The sequence below is a fragment of the Acanthaster planci genome, linkage group LG09 (genome assembly GCF_054643075.1).
Source record: "Acanthaster planci isolate LZ-2023a linkage group LG09, COTS_SCS, whole genome shotgun sequence".
In the NCBI taxonomy this organism is placed as follows: Eukaryota; Metazoa; Echinodermata; class Asteroidea; order Valvatida; family Acanthasteridae; genus Acanthaster; species Acanthaster planci.
Genome location: NC_141785.1, coordinates 15,199,537 through 15,225,960, shown reverse-complemented (window position 1 = coordinate 15,225,960; position 26,424 = coordinate 15,199,537). Strand labels below are relative to the sequence as shown.

The window sequence follows — 26,424 nt, the reverse complement described above, 5'->3', positions numbered from 1 at the left end:
AATGTCACATTCACATCAGCCGGCTATGTATGACATCATGCGCACGCACACACCCGCACCCCAGTGGTGTTATGCAGGGACCGCCAATCGCCAAGTGAAAGATTCCTTTATCACCCTCAATTTCCCTCGGAGAAAAATAAACGTGAAAAACATCATCAAGATAGAGATATGACAAAACGGTTGTTAACTGTTGTAATGTGGGATATAACGTTTTTGCACACCCTTGGGTACGCTAGCGCCCGAGTCCTTCCTCACTTGCTCCTCCATTTGAAAGGTGGATATGCGCAAGACCTATAATTCATACAAGCTGCTGCGATTCGTGTAAGTTTAGTGCCCCCTTGAACAAAACTGCCTCATTACCTGGTGTCCTCTCAGAATTTTCACCCAAGCTGAAATGGCTGCTTCTCACTTTGGCTGTTAGACTCCAATATCAAATCGATTTACATTACTGGCAAGATTATGAGGAAATGTTACTCAAACTACTCTTTTGGATTTCAATCTCTGCGAAAAGCAACATTTCGTAACGTTTTGCTTTATGAATTGAACGATAAAGAGACTGCCAGCATTACCTTACCAACAGTCTGGGATACATCCTGTGATTTTCCGAGGGAAAATGGCTTCGTTGACAGTCATGGGAGGAGACCAGTCTTCAGGCCTTGTGTGTAAACTACCCCTATTAAAAATGTCGGACATTAATTTCCTTTGAAAAACCAACAACGAAAGATCATCTGATTCCGGCTTTTATTCAAACCTGGTTACCCCGGGGCGTTGTGTGAAACAATTTCGCACGCGCAGTGTAGCAATTTTCTTACACAGGGGTCTAGATTTTAAAGGATACTTAACATGACAAACGTATTTTGTGCAACCCTCCATCCGGTACGGTTCGTATTTGACTTTGTCACAAAGGCGGACGCGCTACGATTTGAAAGCTGTCATAGAGTACCGAAGTGAATACGTCATGCGCACAATTAGTGTGTAAAAGGCATTAGTGCGAGAATAATCAGTGCGTGAACCAACACGCACGCGTACTCCATTCGTTTGCACTGCACTTTCTGGTTCACATTGACGTCACACTTCGTTACTCTATTGGACAATCGCTGAAGTTGCCCGTTTAACTTCAGGTTCCATGCATGGTTCCATGTAAACGGCGATCAATGCATGTAACCCTATGTGCAGTGCACTTGTGCAGTGGGCGTGGTTTAAACTGGTGTGACGTCACACTTACAAACCGGATTCCTCTTCAGTTTAAGAAAACCACCTGGCATCTATGTGTTGTTACCCTCATTATGTTACGAGTACACTCTTTTATGAGTAGTTCCAATTTACGTATACCTTTACTGACCAATGAGGGCGCTGTTGCTGTGATGTCATAAGGCATTGTTCACTTTGGGAAGTTTCTGCTCAAATTGTGAAATCAGTCGAAATGTTTGTGAGAAAACTCAGTTCAGTGGTCCACTTCCGTGAACTAAAATAGCAAGGGTATCAGATTAAATGGGACACATTTAAAAGAACTGCGTTAAATCATTACAATAATTCAGCCGCCATTTAAGGGATATTCTGAAGTCGCTCGGCAATGATGAAACAAAACATACATATGGTGTGGAGTAATTTTTTAAAAACCGGGCGGAATAATCTGAGATGAAACTTAAACCTTAAACCCGAGTTGCACGCCGAGGTCACCCACTGTGGAGACTTAAATCATTCTGGTCATTCTGTGAGATGAGCCGAAATGGTTTACAGTCACATTCCTCAAACAGTCTTAAAAAGCCCACCATTATGGTCAGGGGAGTTGAAAACGAAATCTCTTTTATTTAATAAAAAAATCGTTCGACAGTCCCGAATTAGTACAAACAATCCATTGGCAACATTCATGGTCACTGGGCCATCAAGCCAACTTCAGACGCAAAAAGGCAGAAAATGTTGAATGAGTGACTCAGCAGCATCCACGCCGATCAAATTGAATGAGCGCGCATTGGCTGAATTGGGGCCTTGGATGTACGCGTAATGTGGACTGCGCGATTTAACCGCACATAGGCCTACGAACATTTCCCAATTCCATGATTCCGTGCACGGCTGGAATTAATGCCCAAATCATCTCTTTGCACACAGGGTAAACAATGGGAATGAAGCACAAAATACATGAACTATGGGCTGCTTCATTTTCACTGTAATTTTTTTTTTTTTTACAGTACTTTACTATGGCAGCACGGGCGCCAGTAGTATACTGTTAATGATTTATAGTAATTTTTTACGGTAAATCGCCGTCATTTATTAGACAGTAATATACCGTAAAAACTACAGTAACTTATCTCAATTTCATGTAGAACATTAGATACAGCAAGTTATCATTTTCACTAATTACGGGTTCAGTCTACATGTGTATTTAGTATAAATTTTGTTGATTGTCTAGAGCTAGGTCTAGGTCTTTGCTCCATTGGAAATGCGTGGAGACGCGTAGACAATAGACCTAGCCGTAGCTGTGAATGCCCGTTTCGGACACGGCCTTGACGTGCACTGACTTGGTATATATATGTGCATTTGGCTCCCAAGTGTAATCGTGGTTGGAACATGAAAAAGTAAGATTTTTCATTGTCCACGTTCGATTTATGTTTTGGGCAATTGTTCTCATTTATGTGTAAAACTACATCCAAAAAGCACAAACAGTTTGTCAGACTAATGTCAAATTGAGGTCAAAGCTTATACCCGTAAAACATTACTGTTAAATGATACAGCATTGTACATGTACTGCATTCACAAAAGCACAGTAAATACGTGTAACAATTACATGTTCGTTTGTTTACAGTAAACTTTGTTCACAGTCGATAAATGTTGCAAAAATACAGTACAAAACTGCTCATTTATCTGCATTATTTTACAGTGTTGGCAGTATCCAGGTACAAAGATTCTTCTCTTTGGATGGAGCCAGATCAACGTTTGGGGTTCATTGTGTTTAAGAAAGGATTTGGACAGACGATTTCTCTGACCGAGAAAGAAGTCACTTTGCGCTGTTAACGGCGTCTTGCTTCATAAGGTTTCCCAGCCCCTTATTTGTCGCTCATTTTTTTCATGGAAGTAGCCCAGATCTAATTTTAAGTGTGACCAAACATTCGGATCACCTTGAGCACTTGACGTCATCATAATCATTATAGACTGCGGCTGCGCACGAATATAGGCAGCGGCGTAGCCACGGGGAGGGGCTTGGGGGCATGTGCCCCGGTGGCCCTCTAGTCCTCCCGCCACTAAGAAAAATAGATGAATGGATATTGAACAAGGCTAGCAAAAGCTAGCCCCCAAAAAACCACACCACTGAAAGCTGGTTCCCCCAAAAGATGCCGGTGCCCCCTTGTGCCCCCTAGTAAAACCCTAGCTACGCCACTGCGAATAGGTCATAATTTATCAACAACTAGCTCTTCATTCTCTCGTAGAACCGAAGGCACAGAGCTACAACGTACGAGATTCAGACACGGCGAACCTGTCATCTAGTGAGCTTACCACTGCACTTTGGGCGTAAAATCCGTGCCAGATAAAAGTGTAATTTCTGCTTTTTGGAGCTCACCCCGGTCCAAGGGTATATTGGGATATGCATGGATCTCTGCAGTGACTGCAGCTGTATTCGTTTGCAAATACCGTCCTTAAGCCCCCCCCCGACTTGATGTGAGACCAGGCATAGCCTAGGACCAGCCCAGTAGGAATGTAGCAAAACACGCCTGCACCTTTCATTGCTTTAACCGTAAAATGAAAGCAACGAGACAAAACAGGCAATAAAGGAATCCAAACAATAAAAAACTTTCCTCCATTTTAAAGATTCCCAAGACAGGCTTCGAAGGCGGATTAAAAGACTTAGATGTATTCAGATCGTAAGCGGGTTATCTAGTGCAGATGGTCAACATTGAAACTACACCACATTGTGGCTAGATGGAAGGATACTTCACTGAACGAGGATTAAAGCTCAGCTAGATCTCCAAAGTGATTCATTTGCAGGAAAAGAATACCATTTATTTTCTATTTTCCCATTTATGCTTTCGGCATCCAGAATCCATTCTGTATTAACCTGCAATCAGACAGGTCACTTTGGTGTTTTGTTATTTGGCCAACAAGGTGAACTTTTTATTGAAGGGCAGCCATTGGATTTGCGCGTCATTTTCCAGCTGGGGACCCTATTATCACCCCCTTAGAAAGGCCTTGAAAGATTATATATTAAAAATTGCAACTTTCTGCCACCCCAAAAATGTTTTTAACTCACCGACAATTGATATTGAATTTGCCCAGCTAATTTGGTCGTACTTAGTAATTTATTTTGTTATTTTTAATCAATTTTTTGACTTAATGACAAACACTGACCGTAACGCGCTGAGTCCGTGATTTGGGAGCCACGGTCGATTAAGCGTCCCTTAAAGCTGAACCGAACTGTGGTAGCTAAAATCGATGAGTGTGCATCACTCGTGGCTAAACACGGAGGCTCGAAACAAAGCAGTTAATTAATAGATTTTTTTAGTTACAGGCTTGAAGCAAACATATGAGTCACATGAATTAATGAGCACGACGGTACAGCAGACAACTTGAGACGTGAGGAATTGAGCAATTTCAGCGCTAAAGGGAGAGGCAGGTGATGCAAAATATAGGGGCAGTGTTGGAACATGAGAGCGGAATTCTTAAATGACGGATGGTGTTTTAATCGATATCAGAAGGTCTGTCGCACTTTTATTTCTAATTTCCAAGAGGCACTCATAAAATCGAGAACCAAGGCAGGGAACATGATTTTAAATGATTGGATCAGGCTGGGGAAGAAAATTGCTTCGGATTTTTCAGACAAAGTGCGGTTCGAAGCCTAAGATTAAGTGAAACTTATGCGCTAATATAATATGTAAATTCCTTAAAACAGAAAGGAACGACACTGCATTGTGATAGGACGTAGGGTTCAGAGGCGCAGGAAGACCCAATAGACGCTAGCGGACCGGGTGGTGATCCAGTTGCGTATCCCCCTCGGGGGAAATTTCAGAGGGGGCCGGCCCGGGAACAGAAATTATTATTTCAAAGATGGATTTGCGCCGGAGAAATGTAAATTTTAACACTGTTTTCTCAGTGTATGCTCCGACGGGGCATGAAAAAACCACAAGCGTACTCGGGTGGGACTCGAACCCACGATTTCCTGCTTATTGACGTCTTAACCACTCGACTACCGAGCTTGCCGGCGACAGCGGGCTGGTCGAATCAGACGTGGCAGCTGGTACCGCGAACTGAGAATACAGTGTTAAAATACACGTTGGGCAGGGCAAAATCCAAAATGAACACACATGATATCACAATCATTTCAAGGGAGCAACAAAAGCAAATGAAGTGCGCCTTGCACATAGGTTGCACGCTCCGGGATTTTAAATGGGGGGGGGGGTGCACCCAGAGACCACCGACTGCCTCAAGAAGAGGCAGGTGCCCCCGGCCTCCCCACGCTACGCCATGAGTGCAGCCGCCCCTATCGTTCTCTCTCTCTCTCATCTTTTTTTGGTTGTTTCTGTTGACATTTAGGCCTACTTTTCCGGCTCTAATTAATTTCATGATAGAAATCACCCCGATGAACTCTTGAGTTGGGAAAATTTGTCTACCTCTCTTAATGAACAAACGATGCCGGTTTATTGAGGACGCTGGAAAGCCATTACGTTTCTTCGAACGTTCAACTCATGTACTGCTTCGTGATCATGTACTCGCTACAACCACATTCAGTGTTTGTTGCTACCCACTGGTCGATTACACGACGCGTGCTACCATTGGAGGATGATAAGAGCACACCATCACAGCCCTCAAGGAGCCCGACTAAGGTTTTCCTTGTGGAGTCCAATGGCCCAAGCCTCTCTGCCCACATCTTTTGTTGTTCCTCACTTAGCGATTCGGGGCGATAGTAAACAAAGTTCACTCCTTTTAGAGGTGCAGGCCGAGTCGCTGTGGCCGTTACAGCACAGCTCATGAATAATTCATGTAGAATGGGCAAATCAACTGCGGGTTTACCGTTAGATGAGTTGGGTAAACGAGAAGATGAATAACAACAGGCATCTTTCGATATGAGCAACTGCCTTTCATGTAACGGTATGCCGTGCCAACCATAGCGGACGTTCGCGAACACTACTGAATGTGCATACACTTACACTACATCCCGCCATAATCTCACTTTGGAAGAAAAAAAATTGACACCAAGACCGTTTCTTGACGTTTCTCCGGAGTAAGCGAAGGCAGTCGAAGTTGGCTCTACCGGGAAGCGGTGTCCCGCGGCATGGCCGGCCGGGCTACAGTCCGGGCACTTAGTGCGCTGGTTGTGCTGATGACATTGATAGCTGTCGAGTGGATAATAGGTGGGTAGAAGAACCAGAATGTTTATCCTTCTTGACTGGAGATCGGCCCAAGTGGACATCTAATTGCTGTATTTGGAGGAATATTCTTGAAAAGTGTCATATTAACTGCTTAGGAGCTGAACAGCAGTGAGGATTTTTCTTTGGGGTGTCCCAAGGTGTAAAGAAAATGTTTAAAGTATTTTCGCATGCAGATGTCTTTTTAGTTCACAACACTAAAATAATCTATAGGGTGCTCTTTAAACAAGTGTATTGTGACGCTGACTTTCTGTGACTTAAGAGATCAGCATGTCACTGCAGTTGTACGTCTATTTTTGTAGAGACTTTTGAGGCTGATTGTACTTGAGTCCAATGCAACTTATGCCTGTGTTTTAGTTTAAAAATTACGTTTATTCAGAATGGGGGATTCATTTATCTCCATAATCTTTTCTCATATTGACCGGTCCGCTCAACGATCGACCAGTCAATTCCAACTATCGATTTTGGGCGCATTGATATGGCATTATGGATTTGCATAAAGGGGAAATGGTTACTTGGGACATATTACGCATCAAAGGGAAAACCAGAGGGAATTCTAAACAAAATGATAAGTTTTAAGATTATTTTTCAGTCAAACCTGATCTTGCAATTTAAATCTTCCTTTTTAAAGGGAATTGAAATATTTACAATCTCTACGTCTGTCGTTTTGTATCAAAATGGAGTTCGCAAAGTAGATTTTATCACGTAGACATCACAGACGAAGAAAAATTAAGATTCCAGAATGCAACAGACCATTCCCAGGCCTTTCGCTATGTTCTTCAAAAGATTTTGGGCCCACTTTCTCGAGATACTTGAGATGAAGTCAGATTCTGGCAAAAAGTGAACTTTATGAAAGGTTTTTGTCTTCGGGCTTTTTGGGTTTTCCTGTCAGGTTGTGAGGGTTCGAATTCCGCTCAGCAGCTTTTCGAGGACAAGATGAGGGGCTATGACCCCTTGATACGACCCGTGGACAACAACTCCGATGTTGTCAACGTCTCCATCTCACTCGCCCTCTCTCAGCTTATCGACATAGTGAGTTTTTGCAGCCGTACAGTCTAACGGGAGAAAAATCCTAACTTTATTTCCTTTCAGATGTGCATATCATTGGCATATCATTTGCGACAGATCCAAACAGTAAATAGCTCTTATCAAATGTCTGAAGTTACCAAAAAGGTTGAGCGACTTTAAAGTAATTGAAAGTAATTTTTTGTTCAGGCGTAGCATAAAAAGTAGTCGTTCCTGCTCGTCAAAATTCCACATGGTAGCTGCGACCTATCGGCCTGATCTTGACCCACCAAACAAAAGTTCAGTTTTTCATTCTTGCTCTGTCCTATCTAGGACGAGAAGAACCAGGTCATGATTACAAGTCTGTGGCTGAAGCAACAGTGGAAGGATAGCAAGCTCGACTGGGACCCAGCCGACTACGATGGCCTGGAACAGCTGCAAGTCCCCATCGAGCGGCTTTGGAGCCCAGACATTTTGCTCTACAACACGTAAGTGGTCTTGCTGTCAATCACTGACACTACAGAGACCACTGAAGCAAGTTGAAAATTGGTTCCTGAGGCAGTGACGACACAAAAAGCCACATTTAAATAGCGGTGCCATTTTAAATGTTGGAAAATCTGAAGGACTACTCGTGTTGTGAAACATGGTTTGATGACTTTTAAGGTATATCCATTATCTGTGACCATATTCAAAGTTTGTTTTACGTCTCCATTCTGTTGATGTTGCCAACATGTACTTTGTATCACGCAGAGCTAACGGAGACTTTGCTGCCGGATTAGGCAACTGGGCGACGGTCAAGTACGATGGTACCGTCTACTGGAACCCTCCCGTCATCTTCAGGAGTTCTTGCCTGATCGACATCTCCTACTTCCCCTTCGACGAGCAACGCTGCAAGATGAAGTTCGGCACCTGGACTTACGATGGCTCCGTGGTGGATCTCAACCCACTGACCCAGCGGGTGGAGCGGGAAAACTACCGGGCCAACGGGGAGTGGGACATCGTGGAATCTCCAGTGGCAAAACATGCCATCAAGTACCCGTGCTGCGAGGAGATCTTCATCGACGTGACTTACACCTTCGTCCTGCATCGCAATCCACTGTTCTACATCATCACCCTGGTGCTGCCGTGTATTCTCATCGCTCTGCTGACGGTTCTTGTGTTCTACCTGCCCTCGGCCGCCCAGGAGAAAGTTACGCTGTCCATTTCGGTCCTCATCGCTCTGATCGTGTTCCTCCTCCTCATCCCGTCCATCGTCCCGCCCACCTCCACCACGGTGCCTCTCATCGCCCGCTACATGCTCTTCACCATGGCCATTGTGTCCATCTCGATCTTCGCTACGGTCTGGACCATCAACCTCCACTTCCGGAACTCCAACACCCATACCATGGGCAAGTGGACCAAGAAGGTCTTCCTGAATGTCCTGCCGAGGCTGCTGCTGATTGAGCGGCCGGGTGCGTCCCATGCGCGCAAGGAGCGGGCGAGGCAGAAGCAGATGGAGCGCGCTCTCATCCGCAGCAACGTGACTTCGTCCTTTGTCTACTCACCGGTAGACGCCGCTGCCGCGGGCGGTCGTGGCCGAAAGGAACCCGGGGGCTACTCCAAGATGGTCATGTCTGGGTCCACCTTGTCTCCCTCCCTTCGAGAGGAGATCGAGTACCGTGAGAGGAGCGGCACACTGAGAAGATACGAAGAATACGAGCCAGTGAAAAGGGAATGGGACGATCTTCTAGAAAATCTGCAATACATTCAAGAAAATCTAAAGCACGCTGACGAAGTGGAGGATGTGAGTTGAAACCAGTTACACCTTAATATAATATTACAGAGACTTATCTCTCATTTACGGTTTTTAGAAAAATCAACCTTTTTGTTTTGATACCTCTCGATATCAATCTTAATATTAAGGTAACAACAAAAGCATCATGATGCTCAAGCCTTTCCATAGGTGCTTAACCATTCCTCCCCTGAGGGTAAGAACCCCATACAAAGGACGAGTATCTCTTTCACGGGTGGTAATTCCCTCCAAGGGAGTCAGCCCGATTGAGAACCAATTCCCTGTACGGAGTATTGAGTGCCCAAATGGCTCGAGGAAGGTTGTGACCCTCCCCCAAAGAAGCTTACAAAATGAGAACCCTTTCCTAGGGTGTAGGTCCTTTTGGCCGTGAATCCCGTGAGATACAGTATTCATCCTAAGGATCAAGCCTTGTCATAGCCTTCTGTGTATACCGTACGTGCTTTAATTAACCCTGTTCCCTCTCTCTCACACAAATATCCATCTCTCAACAGTCCGAGGAGGACTGGAAGTACGTGGGCCTCGTGGTAGACCGGCTCCTCCTGTGGATCTTCCTCATCGTCGTGGTGGTAGGGACGGCCGTCTTCTTCGTTCAAGCCCCGATCCTATGGGAGTCGCCCGATGAGCACAAACGAGAGGTGTACGATGACCCCGAGGTGCTACTCACCGCTGGATACTACGATCTCTTTCCCACGGACCCTCCCATCCCGCAGGCGGTCTCGCAAGCCATATAGTCGCCGTTTTTTCAGAACATCACTTTCCTTCTTCCAACGTTAGTCTTAATACCAAACGGTATGATAATATTATGTGTGGCAGAGACTGAAATTACTCTGTGCTGGAAAGTATTTTCTTGCATGGACGACTGAATGTATGAAAATAAAGCCTGAAGATGGAGACAGAGACGACTAAAATGTCCCAAGACTATTTGGTCCTAAATGCTTTGCTATGGTCAGTGGTAATGCATGCGTGTCCATGGGAAACAGATTTCAACGCTTCCTAAGAGGTACATTGCACCATCAGCTATAAAGCGAAGGTATTTTAATGCATATTTTGTCACGTCACTCCCGTAATATTCGTCGGTGTTCCCAGTCTTAGCGCAAGAACAAATATTGTTCTGTAAATGGATCTGTTTTGTGGCTGCCTTTCAGCAAGTTATTATCTGGTGTAATGGGAGCGTCTTGTACCACAGTAGCACCTGTATGTATAGAAGTGAACGACAACGGAATGTTATCATTCTGCGCAACGGCAGATATTACAGGCCGATGCTTTTAGATGATTCTGTGAAGGGAGGCATGTCAAAGCAAATATTTAATTGACTAAAATTCTCTTTCTCTTTAAAAGGTGTTTCAATGGTGGATGTAGCGAGGCATGGGTAAAAATAAAACCATTATGCTTCTCGGCAAGAGCTCATTCATCTAGCTTCTTTCTGAATGTTAAATTAATTATCTCTTTTTAATCGTCAGTATAAGGAAAACAATTACAAAGTGGTGCATCCAATGACGTTTCAAGACTTTTTTTAATTAATGAAGTGAAACTTAATTGACCGGTGTGCCTTCCGTTGCTCAGACCTGGACCACACCGTTTAAATTTACCTTAACTGCGAGAAGTGGCCAATATTGGGTACCCGGTACATAACTTCGTGGTGTTATTGACCACCTCTGTGATTGGTCATTTCGTACGCTGGTGAACGCAGTGGCGTACAAGTTCTTTTTAAGTTCATTCGCTTAACGATGTTCGCTTGTATCTGTAAAATAGGATCTTTTCAAAGTGCATACGTAAGTTGAAGATTTGGTTCCAGTGTGGATGCTATGCAATAAAGATGATCTGCAAGTTTTATTTTGCATTCTAAGAGATTTGCACAGGAAATATGTTCTCGTCATAACACTTCTGAGGTTTTGTGAGCATCGCAATTATTTCGATAGCCATTCTCAAAATAGAAAGAACTTAAAAAGCATTTGGTAAATTTAGTTTGAAAATATTGTGCTTTTAACAAGGGTAGTTGTACGTTTGATCATGGTCAGATTGTAAATATTCCAGTGCTTGTAGTTGATGGCATATTTATTTAATCGCTTGAAGCTGAATGGTTTGATAATCGAGAATTGTTTTCCCAAGCCTTATATAAATGAACAAAACAGGATGTACTTTGTAGGTGACAAATAACGAAATAAATCTGCAAAATAACAACCCAGTGCCTGTTTGTATCATTTAAACCATGCGGAATACTATCTTTAATTATGTTGGTTGGGTGAAGAGTGACGGAATGACTTGGGCAGGAGATTATAAAAAAAATTCTGTACGCTTGTGGAAGCCTAATTGGGACGGCTAAAATATAAGATCGGAACAGCAGAAAAATAAAGAAGTGAATAATTTGTTGCAAAAGTGTTCCCTGCCATCCGTAGTTTTGGTACATGAACCAGTGTTTTCATCGTTTAAGTTGGAAAGTGAGCCGAATAAGGTGGACAAAAATTCTACCTCGCGATGGGCACATGGAACTCTTGCTTCGTCCCTGTTTTAATACTCAAATTTCTATTCACATTAAATATAGGCCTATGTGATTTGTGTCGTACAATTCCTTCCTTGTGTCAGCTTCGACCAGAGAGGTAAGAGAGCTTATTGTATGATGACAAACGCCTGGGACTCAGTGATCGATACAACGACTTTTGCAGCATCATGCAGCGGGTTGAATATAAACAGAAAGAGAAAACAGAAAGAAAAAAATGCTCATATACATCAGTTTTGTTTATCCAGTTTCTAATTAAATTGCATCCACGGGGTCTCACCGTGCCAAGTTTCTGGCAACATTCGGTCGACCTCACCACGTGGATTGTTCAGTAAGTGGCAAACTGGAAGCACGAACAACATGAAACGAAATCAATACTGAAACATGTAGGCCTACCAGGGCATCGCGTGGTTATGACTAATTAGCATTTATGGATTTCGGCTGCAGGTGGGCTGAAACGAAAATCGTGAGACGGCTGAAATAATGGGTTCCAATTTAAATACGAAAGAAAATATACAAGCATTTGCTGCTCTCACAACGTTCGTTATTACAACCTTGGGTCATCACAATGAGCAGTGTGTGGAGCATACCATGCTAAACAGGGTTTTCTTGGGGGAGGGATTGTAAATGGACTAATGTACAGTTTACCTCTAACCCTTCCCGATGGTTATAAAAACATTCCCAACGGCACTATACCACCGAGGTTCTAATTCCCCATAACACGGAGACGAAAACACTCCCAAGGTTTCCCCTGTCTCTTCTTGTTGGTGATCCTCTTTTCCTCACCATTGTCCCATCCCGGCTTAGTGGAAGAGAGATGAGCGAACAGCCCCACGAGTCCCTACGCGGATCGCGGAACATTACAACGGGAACTGTTTTGTGAACGTCATGAATAATTCATTACAAGCCAGCCACTACCAACGCCAATGAAAAGCAACAGAACAGCACAACGAACAATGCCGGGCCCAGCCGCTCATCAACTTCCGAACAGCGTAACGGCGTTATACGAAACATGTTCATTTGCCCGTATGTACGCCCCATACATTACTTTTAATCAACCGAAACCAATATTTGATTAGAAAAAAAAAGGTGTACTTCGAAGCTCAGGAAAAGGAAAGACGGACTGGAATTCGATTCAGGTGGGACGGTACCTAGCTATGCTCGTCAGGATGGCCGACCGAGTGATATCTCTGGTAGCAGGTGTGCTGTTGCTGATTTTGACATGGACGGGCGCAGGCTGGATCGCAGGTAGGTGCCAAAGGGAGCTAAGTGGTACCCGTCTTGGAGTTTCTGATGGAGTCGCCTTTCTATTTGAGAAAGCTGGTGGTGTGAATGTGCAGTCGCCACGTTCGTCATGTTGTCAAAATGGGTTGCCGCTTCGGAATGCACAAACGATGGCGAACACAATCATCCAGCTCATTCGTGTCTGTCTAAAACGGCAAGTTGGGAGATCAGATGTTATCGAATGTGTGCGCTGAAATTTTCAAGTGTTTTCTATTTATTACAACTGAACAACGACTGTCCCCTATTTCGATTCTTGAAATTATGTGAAGTTAAATTTCAAAAGGACGGTAACTTTCCAAATCAGTGTCTTTCCAAATCAGTTTCCAAATTTCTAAATCAGTGTCTAACACAACGGATCGACCAGAAATTTCGAAGTGGTTCATAACGAAAGTAGGAAGCTCAGCTTACCTCTTTGGAAGTACGAGACTCTTGCTTTATTTTTAAAGAGCCTGAAGAAATCAGTTGTGATTAAGTCCTTGAAGTCACCTTCATGTCCCTTTGAACGATATTTGAATTTTTGTTTTCAGTTTAACATGATTTGGTGCCTTTTACTAACACAAGCAAACCTGCTGTGCTATTTTGGGAGGGAACCTCAATGTTTCAGCAAGCTCGAGCGCAAAAATTGAAAGGATTGTGGATGATTTACATTCGGAAATTCTTTTCTGATAGACTCATTGCCGTACGATTTTATTTCACTAGGCCAAGAGCAACCCTTTCTCGTGGATGGTTTCATTGAGCACTTGTCGGGTTCACAGTGCATTCACAGCGAAAGTTTATCATGTTGACGTGTTTGCCCGAGTGTGTAACAAGACGTCACTTCTCAGAGACACAAGTTTTCATCTTACCAAACATATCTTTCGTTTTGCCTTGTATCAAAGTGCAAGAGCTCTTGAATATATTTTATGTCTGCTCAGGCGGGACTCGAACCGGTATTCCTTGCTTACTAATACAGACGTCTCCTCACTCGACCATTATGGGTTAGGGACACCAAACAGTCTTCACACATTTTTTAAAAGAAGTATGAAATTGCACAAAATGTGTATCCAGAAGAAAATCACCACATGGGCCCTTGAAGTCCAGTTAGAAAAACGTCCGGATAATGGTTGGATCTCGCCGATCTTTGGCTGTAAGTCGCATTTATCTGTATAATTGCAACGATTCCGGGCAATTTTGGGCTGTAATCGAGTTATTCCGGGCCGACAGCGGACGTGGCTTCGCAAGCAAACGCGCCCGGTTGCGAGAACATCGAAGCGGTTGGCGAGTGAGTCAGCAGTCCGACTGAACATTAATTTTCATTATTAAAACGCTGGGATGTCGGCATCCCTCTAATGAACGGAGAATGCCCTGCATGTGCGGAGTAAAAAGTGTTCTATCCTCTTAAACAGTAACCGGATTTTCCTGAGCTCCAGGCTCGAGTTTTGGAAAGCAAAACATTTTAAGCAACTTCACCGTCCCACGTTGAAGGACACGTATAAATATGGATATGAAATATGTCTCTCACTGTTCCCAACGCTTTCCCACGAAAAAATCCAAACATCACCGGTAGAAAGTATAAACACTCATACATACAGCACTTGCTTACATCCCTAACCGAGTATTACAGTGATCTCGATTCTCTGGAACACCATTTAGGACCAGAGACTTTGGGCAGAAATCGATACCCGAGCGTTTGCAGAGCAGAGTAGACGCTACTCAAAAGCATGGTAAAGACTTCCAAAATCAATATCGACTATTGACTCAGAGATAGTTTTGGAAAATCCATTCGAAACTCAAATATCCAGAGAAATAACAAAGGCGCAATAAGGCAGTGTTTAATTTAAAAGGGTTGCCTCAAAACGGCTATACCTGTGTCACATGGCGCAATAAATACTTTTTGCGAGCATCGTTATCAGTTTTATAATGTCGGCATCAGAATGTTCCTTTAAGATTGAGACCCGTTCCTTCCTTTAAGAACGAGACACCGTCTCCCCAAAAGACTTTGCTTGTAACAGTGAACTAACAATACATGTATTTGCAAGTTTGTTCATTTATTAAAGGAAAGTGTCTCACATTTGCCTTTATTTGAAGTCAGTTCTAAGTGCAAGTGACCTGCAACGTTATTATTTTCGCCCATTAGCTTCATCCTTGTTTCTGTAAGTAATTAGAGTCCTCGAATTGATATTTTGTTTTTAAATCACGTGGATATTTTTGAATAAAAATGAAATATAAAAAACCCACCTCTGACAAAATACGGGATGTGATTAATCTATTGAGATTACATTATTTCTTCACAAGTCGTTTCATCTATTCTAACTCATAGTGCAAATCTTCTGATATTATCTAACCATTGGTGTGACCCTTGACCTTTCCCTGATTTGTTGTTGCTATTCATTTGAAAATGTTCAGAAAATGTCTTCACCTTGACGCGAAATTCTTGACGCGAAACAGCTAAACACAGATAACTGTAAACCTTGATTTTGTCCTAGAGAATGCACGTTTTGTGATTTAACAAGAAATGTCCATAAAATCAGTGCTAAATTCACTTTCTCACATGATCGCGGTAAATGCCACTTGGTACAAAAGGCAGATCCCTTATTTTTGGAGGGAGGGGGATACCAGTCTTTCGAGCCCATTTCTCAAGTAATCCCAACAGCTAATCACTCTCACTCGTAAACTTATTTCCAGAAACACTTCTTCATAGATATCAACGCAGCTGTTCAATATATTAGTTGCTGAATCTTAATATTCCTGAAAAATATATTGATTTTTACACACTCTTCACTCGATCTGTATCTACAACCGTTAGGACTGATTGTACAGCCTGGACAAACACGAAAACAAGAAGGCAATCTTTAATAAGGGTGACACCATTCAAGGATCTAATATCCTCTTCCCCGTTGGAATTTAAGAGATGTTTGGAATTAATTTTCGATGCCAGCATTAAGAACGAATGAATTATTCAGTGCGATAAAAATATGTTTTTATTATGTGTCTTATATCAGGGACTGCATGGGCATGGTTGCTGTCAGTGGCGTTTATTTTTGTGTCGGGAACTGGGGGTGGGGGACAGTTGGGTGGGGGATGACTTGCCCGGCCATGAAAAATTAGAAAAGCGGGGTAGAGGTGCTGACACCAGACGACACTAGGGGGCGATGTTTATGATACAGATGTACATCTGTAATATGTAGTACTCTCCGGTAGAACCTTACATAAAAACGGTGTGTTTATGGCTGTTTGAAATTTATTTCCCCTTTTTGAGAGCTACTGAACACATTTTGGTTGTTTGGAAGTCTGAAATTTTTTTTATACTCCGCCTTAATTTTCCTCTCACCAACAAAAAGTGTATGGGAGATGATTATTCAATAGCCCCCCTCAAAAACAAACCAACCAAACCAAACCAAACCAAACCAAACCCCAAAAAACAAAAACAAAACAAACAAAAAACAAAAACACGTGTAGAGGAACTTTATATACCCTTATCCTCCCGGATTTACGCCCACGTTAAGCTCATTAATTGTATGAAAAATTTCCAGGTTGTGAGGGCTCCGACTCGGCTTATCAACTCTACGAAGACAAGATGCAGAATTACAACGCGCTCATTATTCCGGTCGAAAACAGCTCCAGGACCATGGACGTCTACGTTGGCTTGGCACTCTCTCAGATCGTCGACATCGTAAGTTGCAGATTCTTCTTGATATCGACACTTTAACGCAAACAAAGTTTCGATGCTGTTGTCTGCGCTAGCACTGTCGACAATTGTGTGAAAGGTTTTGGATGAAATTGTTATTTTGTTGATTCGTCATCCTCGAAGTTGGCAATACCTCAAAAGCAATTGAAGTCGTTATCTCTTGTATACCTCTCAAAATGGTGACGACATCTTGCTAACTTTGATGCAACCAGAGACCCTGTGAAACTATCGGCATTGTTATGACAAATACACCGCATGGCAGTTCTGTTGATCACGAACATACAAACAAGTGGTTTAAGGCGTTTTTTTCTCGTTTACATTTTTTGTCTTTTCGTTTATCAGGACGAACAGAATCAGATAATGATCACCAGTATTTGGCTGAAACAGGTGAGTCACTCAAGAGAGCAAAAAAATCTCTGTTATTTTGGCCTGGCGCCATTTTGCTTCTAAAATGTTTGGCTGTTGTGCTGGGGGTAACACTATTCGACTAGTAATGGTACGAAAGAAAAATCAAAGTTGAACAGTTAATTATTGTTGGGACGTAGTGCGCACCCCAAATTCCCATGAGATCTGTGCTTCCGCAGCATATGTTTAAACTAACCTGGCCTCTAAAATGAAGATAGTGCAACTCTACGTAACCGAGTCGGCATTGCTCGACTGCGCACGAACTACCACTGCCCACATAACCTCAGTCAAATAATTTGGGTTCGCCTATGACTGCAGGAATTTTGCCACACCACCCTCTGTTGGCGTTTTGCAAAGACCAGAGAAGGTATAAAGAAGGACAATTCAGATTTCAATATATGTCAGGCAGTACCTGTCATTTTCAGTGAGCTGATAACTGATGCTACTGCTTGATTCGACAGAAATGGCATGATTACAACTTCGTCTGGAACCCAGACGACTACGATGGTCTACGACAGATGGAGGTTCCTATCGATCAAATATGGAATCCGGATATCGTCCTCTATAATACGTAAGTCAGGGGGCTACACGTCTTTATTTATTTAAAAAAATACAATGATGGTGGTACCGAACGGTAGTCTTACAGATGCATTGAAACAGTATTCAGATATCCTTGTCCTTATTGTATTTTTCATCCAAAATTGAATGGCGTCATTCCTTTGGCTTGATTCGAATGGAATAAGAAGAAAGGATATGCTGGGAGGCCTACAGCTCCTCTTCAGACCCTTTCCCTTAGATAACCTCGAAGATGATATCAACAAGCATAATCAAGAAGAGTACTGCGCGCAGCTGTAATGGCTAATTATTCAAAAACGAGATTGTTTTTAATTTGGCTTTTCGAATCTAGGGCCGACGGCAACTATGCAGTGGATGTTGTCAATAGAGCCACGATAAAACACGACGGTACCGTCTACTGGAACCCTCCCGTCATCTTCAGGAGTTCTTGCCTGATCGACATCTCCTACTTCCCCTTCGACGAGCAACGCTGCAAGATGAAGTTCGGCTCCTGGACCTACGACAGCTCCCAGCTTGACATCAAGCCGCTCAGCCCGCGGCTTGAGCGGGAAAACTACCGGGACAACGGCGAGTGGGACATTGTGGAGTCGCCGATCGAGAAGCACGCCATCAGGTACGCTTGCTGCGAGGATGTCTACGTGGACCTGACCTACACGTTCGTGCTCCACCGAAACCCGCTGTTCTACATCATCACCCTGGTGCTGCCGTGTATTCTCATCGCTCTGCTGACGGTCTTGATCTTCTACCTCCCGTCGGAGGCTCAGGAGAAGATCACCCTGTGCATCTCTGTCCTCCTCGCCCTGATCGTGTTCCTCCTCCTCATCCCTTCCATCATCCCGCCCACCTCCACCACGGTGCCTCTCATCGCCCGCTACATGCTCTTCACCATGGCCATCGTGTCCATCTCCATTGTGGCCACCGTCTGGACCATCAACCTCCACTTCCGCAATGTCGGCACCCACGAGATGAGCAGGTGGATGCGGCGCATCTTCCTGGAGATCCTCCCCAGGATCCTGCTGATGAAGCGCCCGGGGGAGGAGGAGCAGCGCAAGGAGAAGGAGAAGCAGAAGGAGATGGAGCGGGCTGTCATCCGCAGCAACGCGGCCTCCCCCTTCATTTGCCTCCCGGTGGAGAACGGCCGCGGGAGGCGGGAGTCGGGAGGCCTCCCTGCCCTCGCCTCCACCACTATCCCGCCGTCTCTGCGCGAGGAGGTTGAACACAGGGAGCGGGGGAGCCCCCTCAGGAGATTCGGGGAGTACAAACCCGTCAGGAAAGAGTGGCAAGAAGTCCTTGGTTATCTTCACTACATTCAGAACAACTTAGAAGAGGGTGATAAGGTGGAAGATGTAAGTCTAAGGAGACTCACTCTTAAATGCATAAGTGATTGAGTAAGACCGTGTACGTATTACATGGCTGCGGCTAGGAATAACACTTGTGTCTATAGAAGCCGCTAGCCTGTGGCTTAATGCAGTTGTCATATACGTATGCATTATTTCTAGCCGCAGCCATAAAATTTCGGACGTGGCCTAATTCTCTATTATAGCTGGGCATTACCAGTTTCTTCCAACACAATGCCTTTCAATGGCCGCTCAGTGTGAAGACTTCAAGAATACAAATATGTAGGAAGAAGTCGTGGACAGTAGAAAAGGAGAGCATGTCATGTGTCTTTTTTTCCTTTCCATCTGTGTACAGTCGGAGGACGAGTGGGCGTTCATCGGGCTGGTGATCGACCGCTTTCTCTTGGTGGTCTTCACGGTCACCGTATTAATCGGCACCGTCGTCTTCTTCCTGCAGTGCCCCATCTTCTGGGAGAGCCCTAACACCCACTACCAGGAAGTGTACGAGGAGCCCGAGGTCCTGCTCAGTGCCAGCTACTACGATCTGTTCCCGACGTCGCCCCCTGCCCAACCCTCAGTCTCGGTATCGCGGTAGGCTGTGGTGCGCCTCCAGCAAGAGGAGTTTCATTTCTACGCTCTGAGTTTGATAAAGTCAAAGAAACGTCACCCTGTGATACTTCTACGCTCTACTTGCGCTGGGAGACAACTTAACCCTGTCTCAAAAAGCGAACTAAAATCACCGTGTTGTACATCATCCGCTGAGAAAAAAACAAACCATTCGTATGATCAAGAGTCTACTCCCTTCAGCAGTTGCCAGGCTTTTCTCAGGAAACTGCCTGCACTTGGTTCAAAAAGCATTTTGAAGGGGTCGGTGTTTGTGTCTAGTGTGCCATATACGTAATGAGCATAAACTCGTTCGTGCAAAGCGATACTTTTTTTCCCAGGCAGAGCAGATGTAAATTTTGCTCTATATACCTTGGTATTAAAATGAAGTCGCCATCGATGGAAAATGAGACGAGTACTGTGCCTTTTACGAAAACAAAGCGCTTTCCTTTGGTAACTTTGGTAACAGAGTAAAAGGCAGGTCACATTAAAATCCCTGCATAAGCTGGCTTTTGAAAGCTTTGGATCAGCAAGCAAATTTTACGCAAAATCAGTTAGTACTTGTTACATTTAGTTTAAGCGTGTTTGACTTCACACTAAGTCTTGTGATATGAAAGACCGTGTTCATGTATCAGCCATATTGAAATGAAGGTGGGGTGAACTTTTCATTTTAGGAACCTGAGAGTGAATCAACAGCAACGAAATAAAAGTTCATTACAAATTTATGCCAGTTATGATAAGAATAATTCACAATTTGTAATAAAGCATTTCTAAATGCCTCATTTACATAAAAGATTGGAAGTAGGACTTGGAGCCCAAACTAGTCTGGCACCACTCCATTTAACCTTACATTGATTATGATAGATTCAGGGAACAAGACCAAAAACTGGCTTCCGCGTAAATAAAGTCTATCGCTTCTTCGATATCTTTATGTTCTTACTGACATTCGGAAAGAATAACTGTATATAGTAAACCATTTCTTTAAGATACAAAGGTAATACTTTTGGAGTTCCAAAAACAAACAAGAGTTTGGTTTTCTCTCTGAATATTTATTACATTTTCTTAAGTGACCCCTCCTACATGCATAGAATAGTAACTGTTAATTTAATTGTCATCATGCTTTTTATTCTTCTTAAAATCCAAAACTTTTATTCAGTATTTAGTTGTCTACTTGATTTTTACAATCAGTAGGAAAGAAAATTTAATTTTCTTGTCGCTTGAAATATTTTGTTAAGCTAAGTCTAGAGTGAGTTTAAAATGTGCTCCCCCACAAAACCCTCCTTGAATCCTACGTTAATTACGCCTGTGCAGTTGGTTACCACTGATTTCACAAATCATTTCTTAGATTACCTGAAACCTTTATTGCTTCTAAACACGTTGCTTAGTGGACATCCAATAGGATGCTCCAGTTAAGACATGCAATCAAGAAATTAGTCTAAAAATCATAGAAATCTTTCCTACAGTTTCTTTCAGTTTCTCCGTATTAAAGAGATCAAAACTTTCAAGTCGTTCGAGGCAATTACTCGGTCTTGCAAAACATTCAAATCTGTATGAAACCTAAAAGATAATCATTATCGATGTGTCATTTCTGGATCACCATTTACATTGTGTGTCTAACTTTAATTCCCAGTGCTTCCTATTTTGAACTCAAGTTGTCAAATTCACGATCTTTTGATTCTAGCTCTTTTCATGTTTTCATCTGTTCGTTCAAATATAAAAACTATCAACCGCTTGTGTGCCTTAAACAGCTGTTACAATGCTTCATCAAATGTGTACGTGAATCAACAAAATTTTCACAGACAGCAATTTGGTAGCGTGAAGTGTGAACTAAAACGCCCCCCCCCAAAAAAAAAACACAATCAAAAAGGACTCCATAAGACAGGGGACACTTGAACGCGCAGTACAGAAGAAAGGAGCCCAGGCTTCATTATTAGAGAAATTTTTGTCAGACATCGCTTTAAATCCTGGCAAATAAGTTGACGTCATCTGTTTTAGTACGGTAAGCACTTTTTATCCGTTCATTTTCGCTTTACAAAGAATATACCAGAACTCATTGCTAAACTCATTGTCTCTTCTTAGCTGGCCATAACACACAATGAACTCTCTCTTCGAATTTGATCATAAAACGTGCGGAGTGTTTTCCTTTTTGTATCTGCTCCTAATCGTGCCCTTGATTTTGGTGTATACAAAAACGATGTTAATGTTTAGTTTTTATTTAGTCGTTTACGCCACAAACACCACATTACATCATTTATTTCCATTATTTTACCTTTAAATTAGCTTCAAAATGAAATACTCTTAAAGTAAAGATTTACGGCAACTATCCTGCTTCCATTAGACTCTCAAGTTTTCTTTCTAATAATAACACATACTGCCCCTTTATATACATGTACCAGAACTACTGCTACAAAGTTGGCTATATTGAGTTCATTCTCGAATTCAGCAGTTAGGCTTGTTCCAACATATGCTGGATATCATGCGTGCTCGTATTCCTTCAATAAGCTAGTCCTTCAGATTGTTCAATCTTGAATTTACGAACAACTGGGTCCAATTCTCTGCACGCGTGTCTCGTCGAGGTCAATACCAGCACGGGGGCCTAAGTGAGCACACCCGAGACTCGTGCTGGCGGAAGTCCCGCGGGCAGATTATTACGAGATGGAGGCCGGCCTCCTTCGCTGCTTCATCTAGCAGGTGTAGATCTGGCTCTTGACAGTAGTGTGGTTGGAGTTTGGGAGAAGGTCCTCTAAGTAGGTGCAGCGGATCTCCGGCTTGTCCCGCTCCGACTGCTGGCTGAATTTGTTAACGTTCTCCCAGAGAACCGGGGAGGACAGCATGATGACCAAAGTGCCTATTACGACGGTCAGCAGGTAGATCCACAGGAAGATGCGATCTATCACCATAGCGACGAACTCCCAGTCATTTCGGGTCTGTGGAAATGATGAATGAAACGTTTATCAAGAGGAGGGGCTATATGTACTCTTCGTATCATGCCAAAAAATGTGGTATTTAGGTCATGTGGATCAGAGGCCGTTGTCGCACGGACACGATGTGTTACTTCTCGGAAACTGGTCCTACTTTGCGGTGGGTAATCACGCATTTGGGTTGCATCAAATCAACACTAAAACACTAAAAACCTCTGAAAACCTAACCCAACCCAGGCCACCCCAGCCCAACCCAACCTAACCCAATCTAACCTAACCCAAATCTAACCAAAACTAAACCAACACAAACCTAACTTGACAAAAGTCAAGTTACGACAGGCCAACACAATTTAGCCCCATTTTAATACCCACTTCAACCCAACCAGCCGAACAGAAGATATCCAAATCAGCTGCCTTTTGCAGTTTTCTTTTCTTCTTAGGAGCTGATGTTGTCACTGCATTGTGGTGCAATCTTACCCTTTTGGCTTTATCTTCGTCCTTTGTCCTCTCAACGATGTAACTGAGATAATCCAGCCCCTCCTTGAGTCTTGCCGGTAGTTTCTCCTTCTTGATCTCAGTCTGCCGGTTGTGGTCCACATTGGTCTCCTTCTCTTCGTCTGAGTCCCTCCACTCCATCTCCTCCTCCAGCGAACAGTTCAGCGCCATCATCTTCGGGGCGTTGTTGTTGGCCGCCCGTTGCAACAGGTGGTAGTTGCTGGACGAGCGGCCCACATTGAAACTCCGCTTCTTGTTGTGGAAGCAGGAGCGGTCGGTGGCTGGGGAATCGCTGGAGTTGACGTAGACCTTACGCTTGGGCTGCGGGGTGGGCGGGGCGCTGCAAATGTAGTCCCGGTAGTTGGCGGGCCGCTGGATATGCAGGAACGGCGGCAGGGTCTCGGTGAAGAACGTCTTGACCCAGGGGGACATGGTGTGCGTCTCGGACGACCGGTGGAACAGGTTGATGATGATGATGGTGGTCACTATGGAGACGCTGACGATGCCCATGGTGAAGAGCAGGTAGCAGCCAATCAGCGGCACGGTGTCGGAGGTGGTGGGGATCATCTCGGCTATCAGGAGCAGGAACACGATGACAGCCAGGAGGATGGAGATGCACAACGTGGTCCGCTCCCCGCAGTTGGAAGGCAAGTAGAAGACGAGGATAGTGATCATGGTGATCAAGACGCACGGCACCACGAAGGTAACCACGTAGAAAAGGGACTTCCGGTGGAGCTTGAAGTGGAAGGTGATGTCCACGTAGGTCTGCTCGCAGCACGGGTACTTGATGGTGTGCTTGACCACGGGCGTGTCCACGATCTCCCACTCGGCGTTCTCCCAGTAATCCTGCCGATCCACCGTGCTGCCCAGCGACTCTAGGTCGATCTTGCTCTCGTCGTAGGTCCAAGAGCCGAATTTGAGCTTGCAGTCCTGCTTGTCAAAGGGAAAGTAGTGGACGTCGATGGCGCAGGCGCTGTAGAAGACGGCGGGGGGACTCCAGGAGACGGTTCCGTTGGCATAAACCTGAGCCTTGGTCACAAGGTCAATCTTGTAGCCATCATGGACGCTGAGGCAATAAAAATAAACCCCCAAACGAACGAGTCACGATGAGAAGTTTCTGTTTCACACAATTTTGTATATATCTATTAGTCACATGTCTAAATGTTTAGACAGTAGAATGGAAACTATAAGTCCCTCCACACTCTGAATAACAAACTCTCATTCGAAGAACTGTGGATAATGCACTGAAAGGACGATGCATGACGGGGGGACTTGAAAAAAATATTGAAGATACATGTGGCTCATTATGAAACCATTTCATTGTAGTTCATAGAATGCTAATGCTAATAAGAGATTTGTTCTTGGGAGAGTGAGAACATGTAAGTGCAACACTGGTTATTCCTGACGCCAGATATTCGTAATGCTTTCAGACAGTCGAATCTATTCGATTAATCCACAATGTTCTCGTAATCGAAAACAGCATGCCCCCAAAGCCAGATGTCAATGTTAACCCTAACAGTCCAGAATCCTCCAATTTTAATATGATTTTGCACACACCCTAGGGAGTTAGGGTTAATGCGTCAGCCACTCAATTCTGGAGCTTGTTTCGAAAGGTCCCTTTTGGTAATCGCACACTACTCACTTGTTATAGAGAAGTAAGTCGGGACTCCAGAGCATCATGATAGGTATATGGATCACGGAGACATTGCTGTAGTTAGCTGGTTTCCACTGAAGTCGGTAATCGTGCCATCTCTACGAAATCAAACCAAAAATATTCTGGTTGAAACGTTAACGATAGGCCTACAATTTTCTGCCACAATTTAATTTAGCGTTGCGGGAAACAATCGTTTGATAGGCCCTAGCAATCCCTAGTAATGCATCGTGGTTTGTATATAGGTCTAGAGTATTCAGCAAACAAGTAAAGTTCAGGGAGCCCTCCACTAAGTTCTAGTAAACTGGCAGTTAAATTTCAGCACGTGTGCTTAACATCTCCGACTTCCACTGTATGGTGGTTTATAAATGTGACGTCACCAGTTTAAACCACGCCCACTGGAACCAGTCAATACGGTGCGTGCATGGATATGACGAAGTCGTAAAGAGGATACGGCCGGCAGTGTAGACGCACAGAGCCGTCTATAGAGAGTAACGCCAACTCTCAACAATTTTAGGGAACAAAATGGCTGCTTGTTATTTGTCCAGAACAGCATGTGGCTTTTGTATAACAATTGCCAGTTTGTTTCCCGGTTATGGCGACAGTCATGGCTCAGCTCTATCTATACACAGATACATGACCCAGCCGGTAAATAATCAGTAGCGCCCTCACTGCTTTTATATTCACCAATAAGTGCGTTTCTTTTAAATGCAGAGGGGGCCAATCTTTGAGGATTGAAAAGTGAGTACAGCGCCCTCAACCGACCCTTGCTTACAGAACCAAAGTAGTTTATTAAAGACCAACTCCAACGGTTTTATTAAAAGTTTTGAAAATAAACTATTATTGTATTTAGTGTGTAATAAATCATATATTCATATCCAAATCATGTCTGTATGGCGTCTGTAGTTTTTGAAATTTTGCCAAAACTTTCGAACGGCGTCTTCGAGTTTTATGAAAAATTTCCACAATCTGACCGCTGGCGGCGCTGTTGAAAAACAAAATTTGTATGACGGGTGCACCCACGCAAGCAGGCCAGACATGTGTCCATTAATAAAAGTTATACACTCAAAATATTCCAAATTAGAGAATTCTGAGAGCCATGGAATTGGGTAATGGAAGAAATGTGGCACTGAACCTCTTCGCCGGACTCGGGGCTTCCAGGTCTGAGCATTTTGGATGCAATCGGGTCCAAAGTGGCGCTATTTTGACCGTTTTGCAGAGGACTGCGCATGTATTTTAAAAATGGCTACTTTTCCTGGTAGCAAATTTCCTTCATTTTAGGGGTGGTCTACTTTGGGTGAGAATTTCTCAAAACTTCATCGGTCAACCCACTGAAAATTGAAAGGAAAATGAAAGAGGGCATGTCGAACATCATTTTGCTGTCCAGCTTGGACACCTGTGAAAGTTGTGAGTATTTCTAAAATGATTTTGAAATAAAAGGATTTATCATTGGTGTATATGGGAATTTATTTACATGGGTGCATCCTATAGTAATACCGAAGAATACACTGAAACTGGTATCCGTGGCGCGACCGGTTCCGCTACAAACGTAAAAGTACATGTAAATGAACATGGAGCTACACGTGCCTGCACCTCGTATCGGGGATCGATCTGTGTGCCGGGTCTACTGTGCTGCACTATCTCTTTGCCTTCTAGAATTAGTGCTCCTTTCTTCATGATTTACAATAATGTTCGTGCTGTCGTCCGCGGCTACACTTTCAAAGCATGCCTAAAGCGCACGCACAGTGGTATTACCTCTCCACGGCAATACATCACAAAATCAATATTCATAAGATACTAATGAGTCGTGACGACACGTCCATTTTTGCAACACC

At 43.7% G+C, this 26,424-nt stretch overlaps 3 protein-coding genes across 3 annotated transcripts in view; 2 read left to right on the top strand and 1 right to left on the bottom strand.

Moving 5' to 3' along the window:
• Window positions 1-5,806: 5,806 nt before the first annotated feature.
• On the top strand, window positions 5,807-11,360 carry LOC110982215 (neuronal acetylcholine receptor subunit alpha-3-like). Its single transcript, XM_022240484.2, has 5 exons — window positions 5,807-6,341; window positions 7,249-7,388; window positions 7,695-7,849; window positions 8,112-9,144; window positions 9,645-11,360. Exons 1-5 carry the CDS (start codon window positions 6,263-6,265, stop codon window positions 9,882-9,884), a joined length of 1,647 nt encoding a protein of 548 aa, XP_022096176.1. The 5' UTR covers window positions 5,807-6,262; the 3' UTR covers window positions 9,885-11,360.
• A 1,014-nt stretch (window positions 11,361-12,374) lies between these two features.
• On the top strand, window positions 12,375-20,790 carry LOC110982256 (neuronal acetylcholine receptor subunit alpha-3-like). The gene is made up of 6 exons (XM_022240553.2): window positions 12,375-12,898; window positions 16,447-16,586; window positions 16,944-16,988; window positions 17,468-17,577; window positions 17,914-18,928; window positions 19,275-20,790. The coding sequence occupies exons 1-6, from the start codon at window positions 12,808-12,810 to the stop codon at window positions 19,512-19,514; spliced, it is 1,641 nt and encodes a 546-aa protein (XP_022096245.2). The 5' UTR covers window positions 12,375-12,807; the 3' UTR covers window positions 19,515-20,790.
• The window catches only part of LOC110982255 (neuronal acetylcholine receptor subunit alpha-3-like), a 28,712-nt gene continuing 22,514 nt past the window's right edge, over window positions 20,227-26,424 (bottom strand). Inside the window, exons 4-6 of the mRNA XM_087141320.1 lie at window positions 24,581-24,690; window positions 22,921-24,004; window positions 20,227-22,449 (exon numbers count right to left, since the gene is read on the bottom strand). Of these exons, the coding sequence (XP_086997446.1) occupies window positions 22,207-22,449; window positions 22,921-24,004; window positions 24,581-24,690 (1,437 nt within the window). The 3' untranslated portion in view covers window positions 20,227-22,206. The remainder of the gene's footprint in view (window positions 22,450-22,920; window positions 24,005-24,580; window positions 24,691-26,424) is intronic.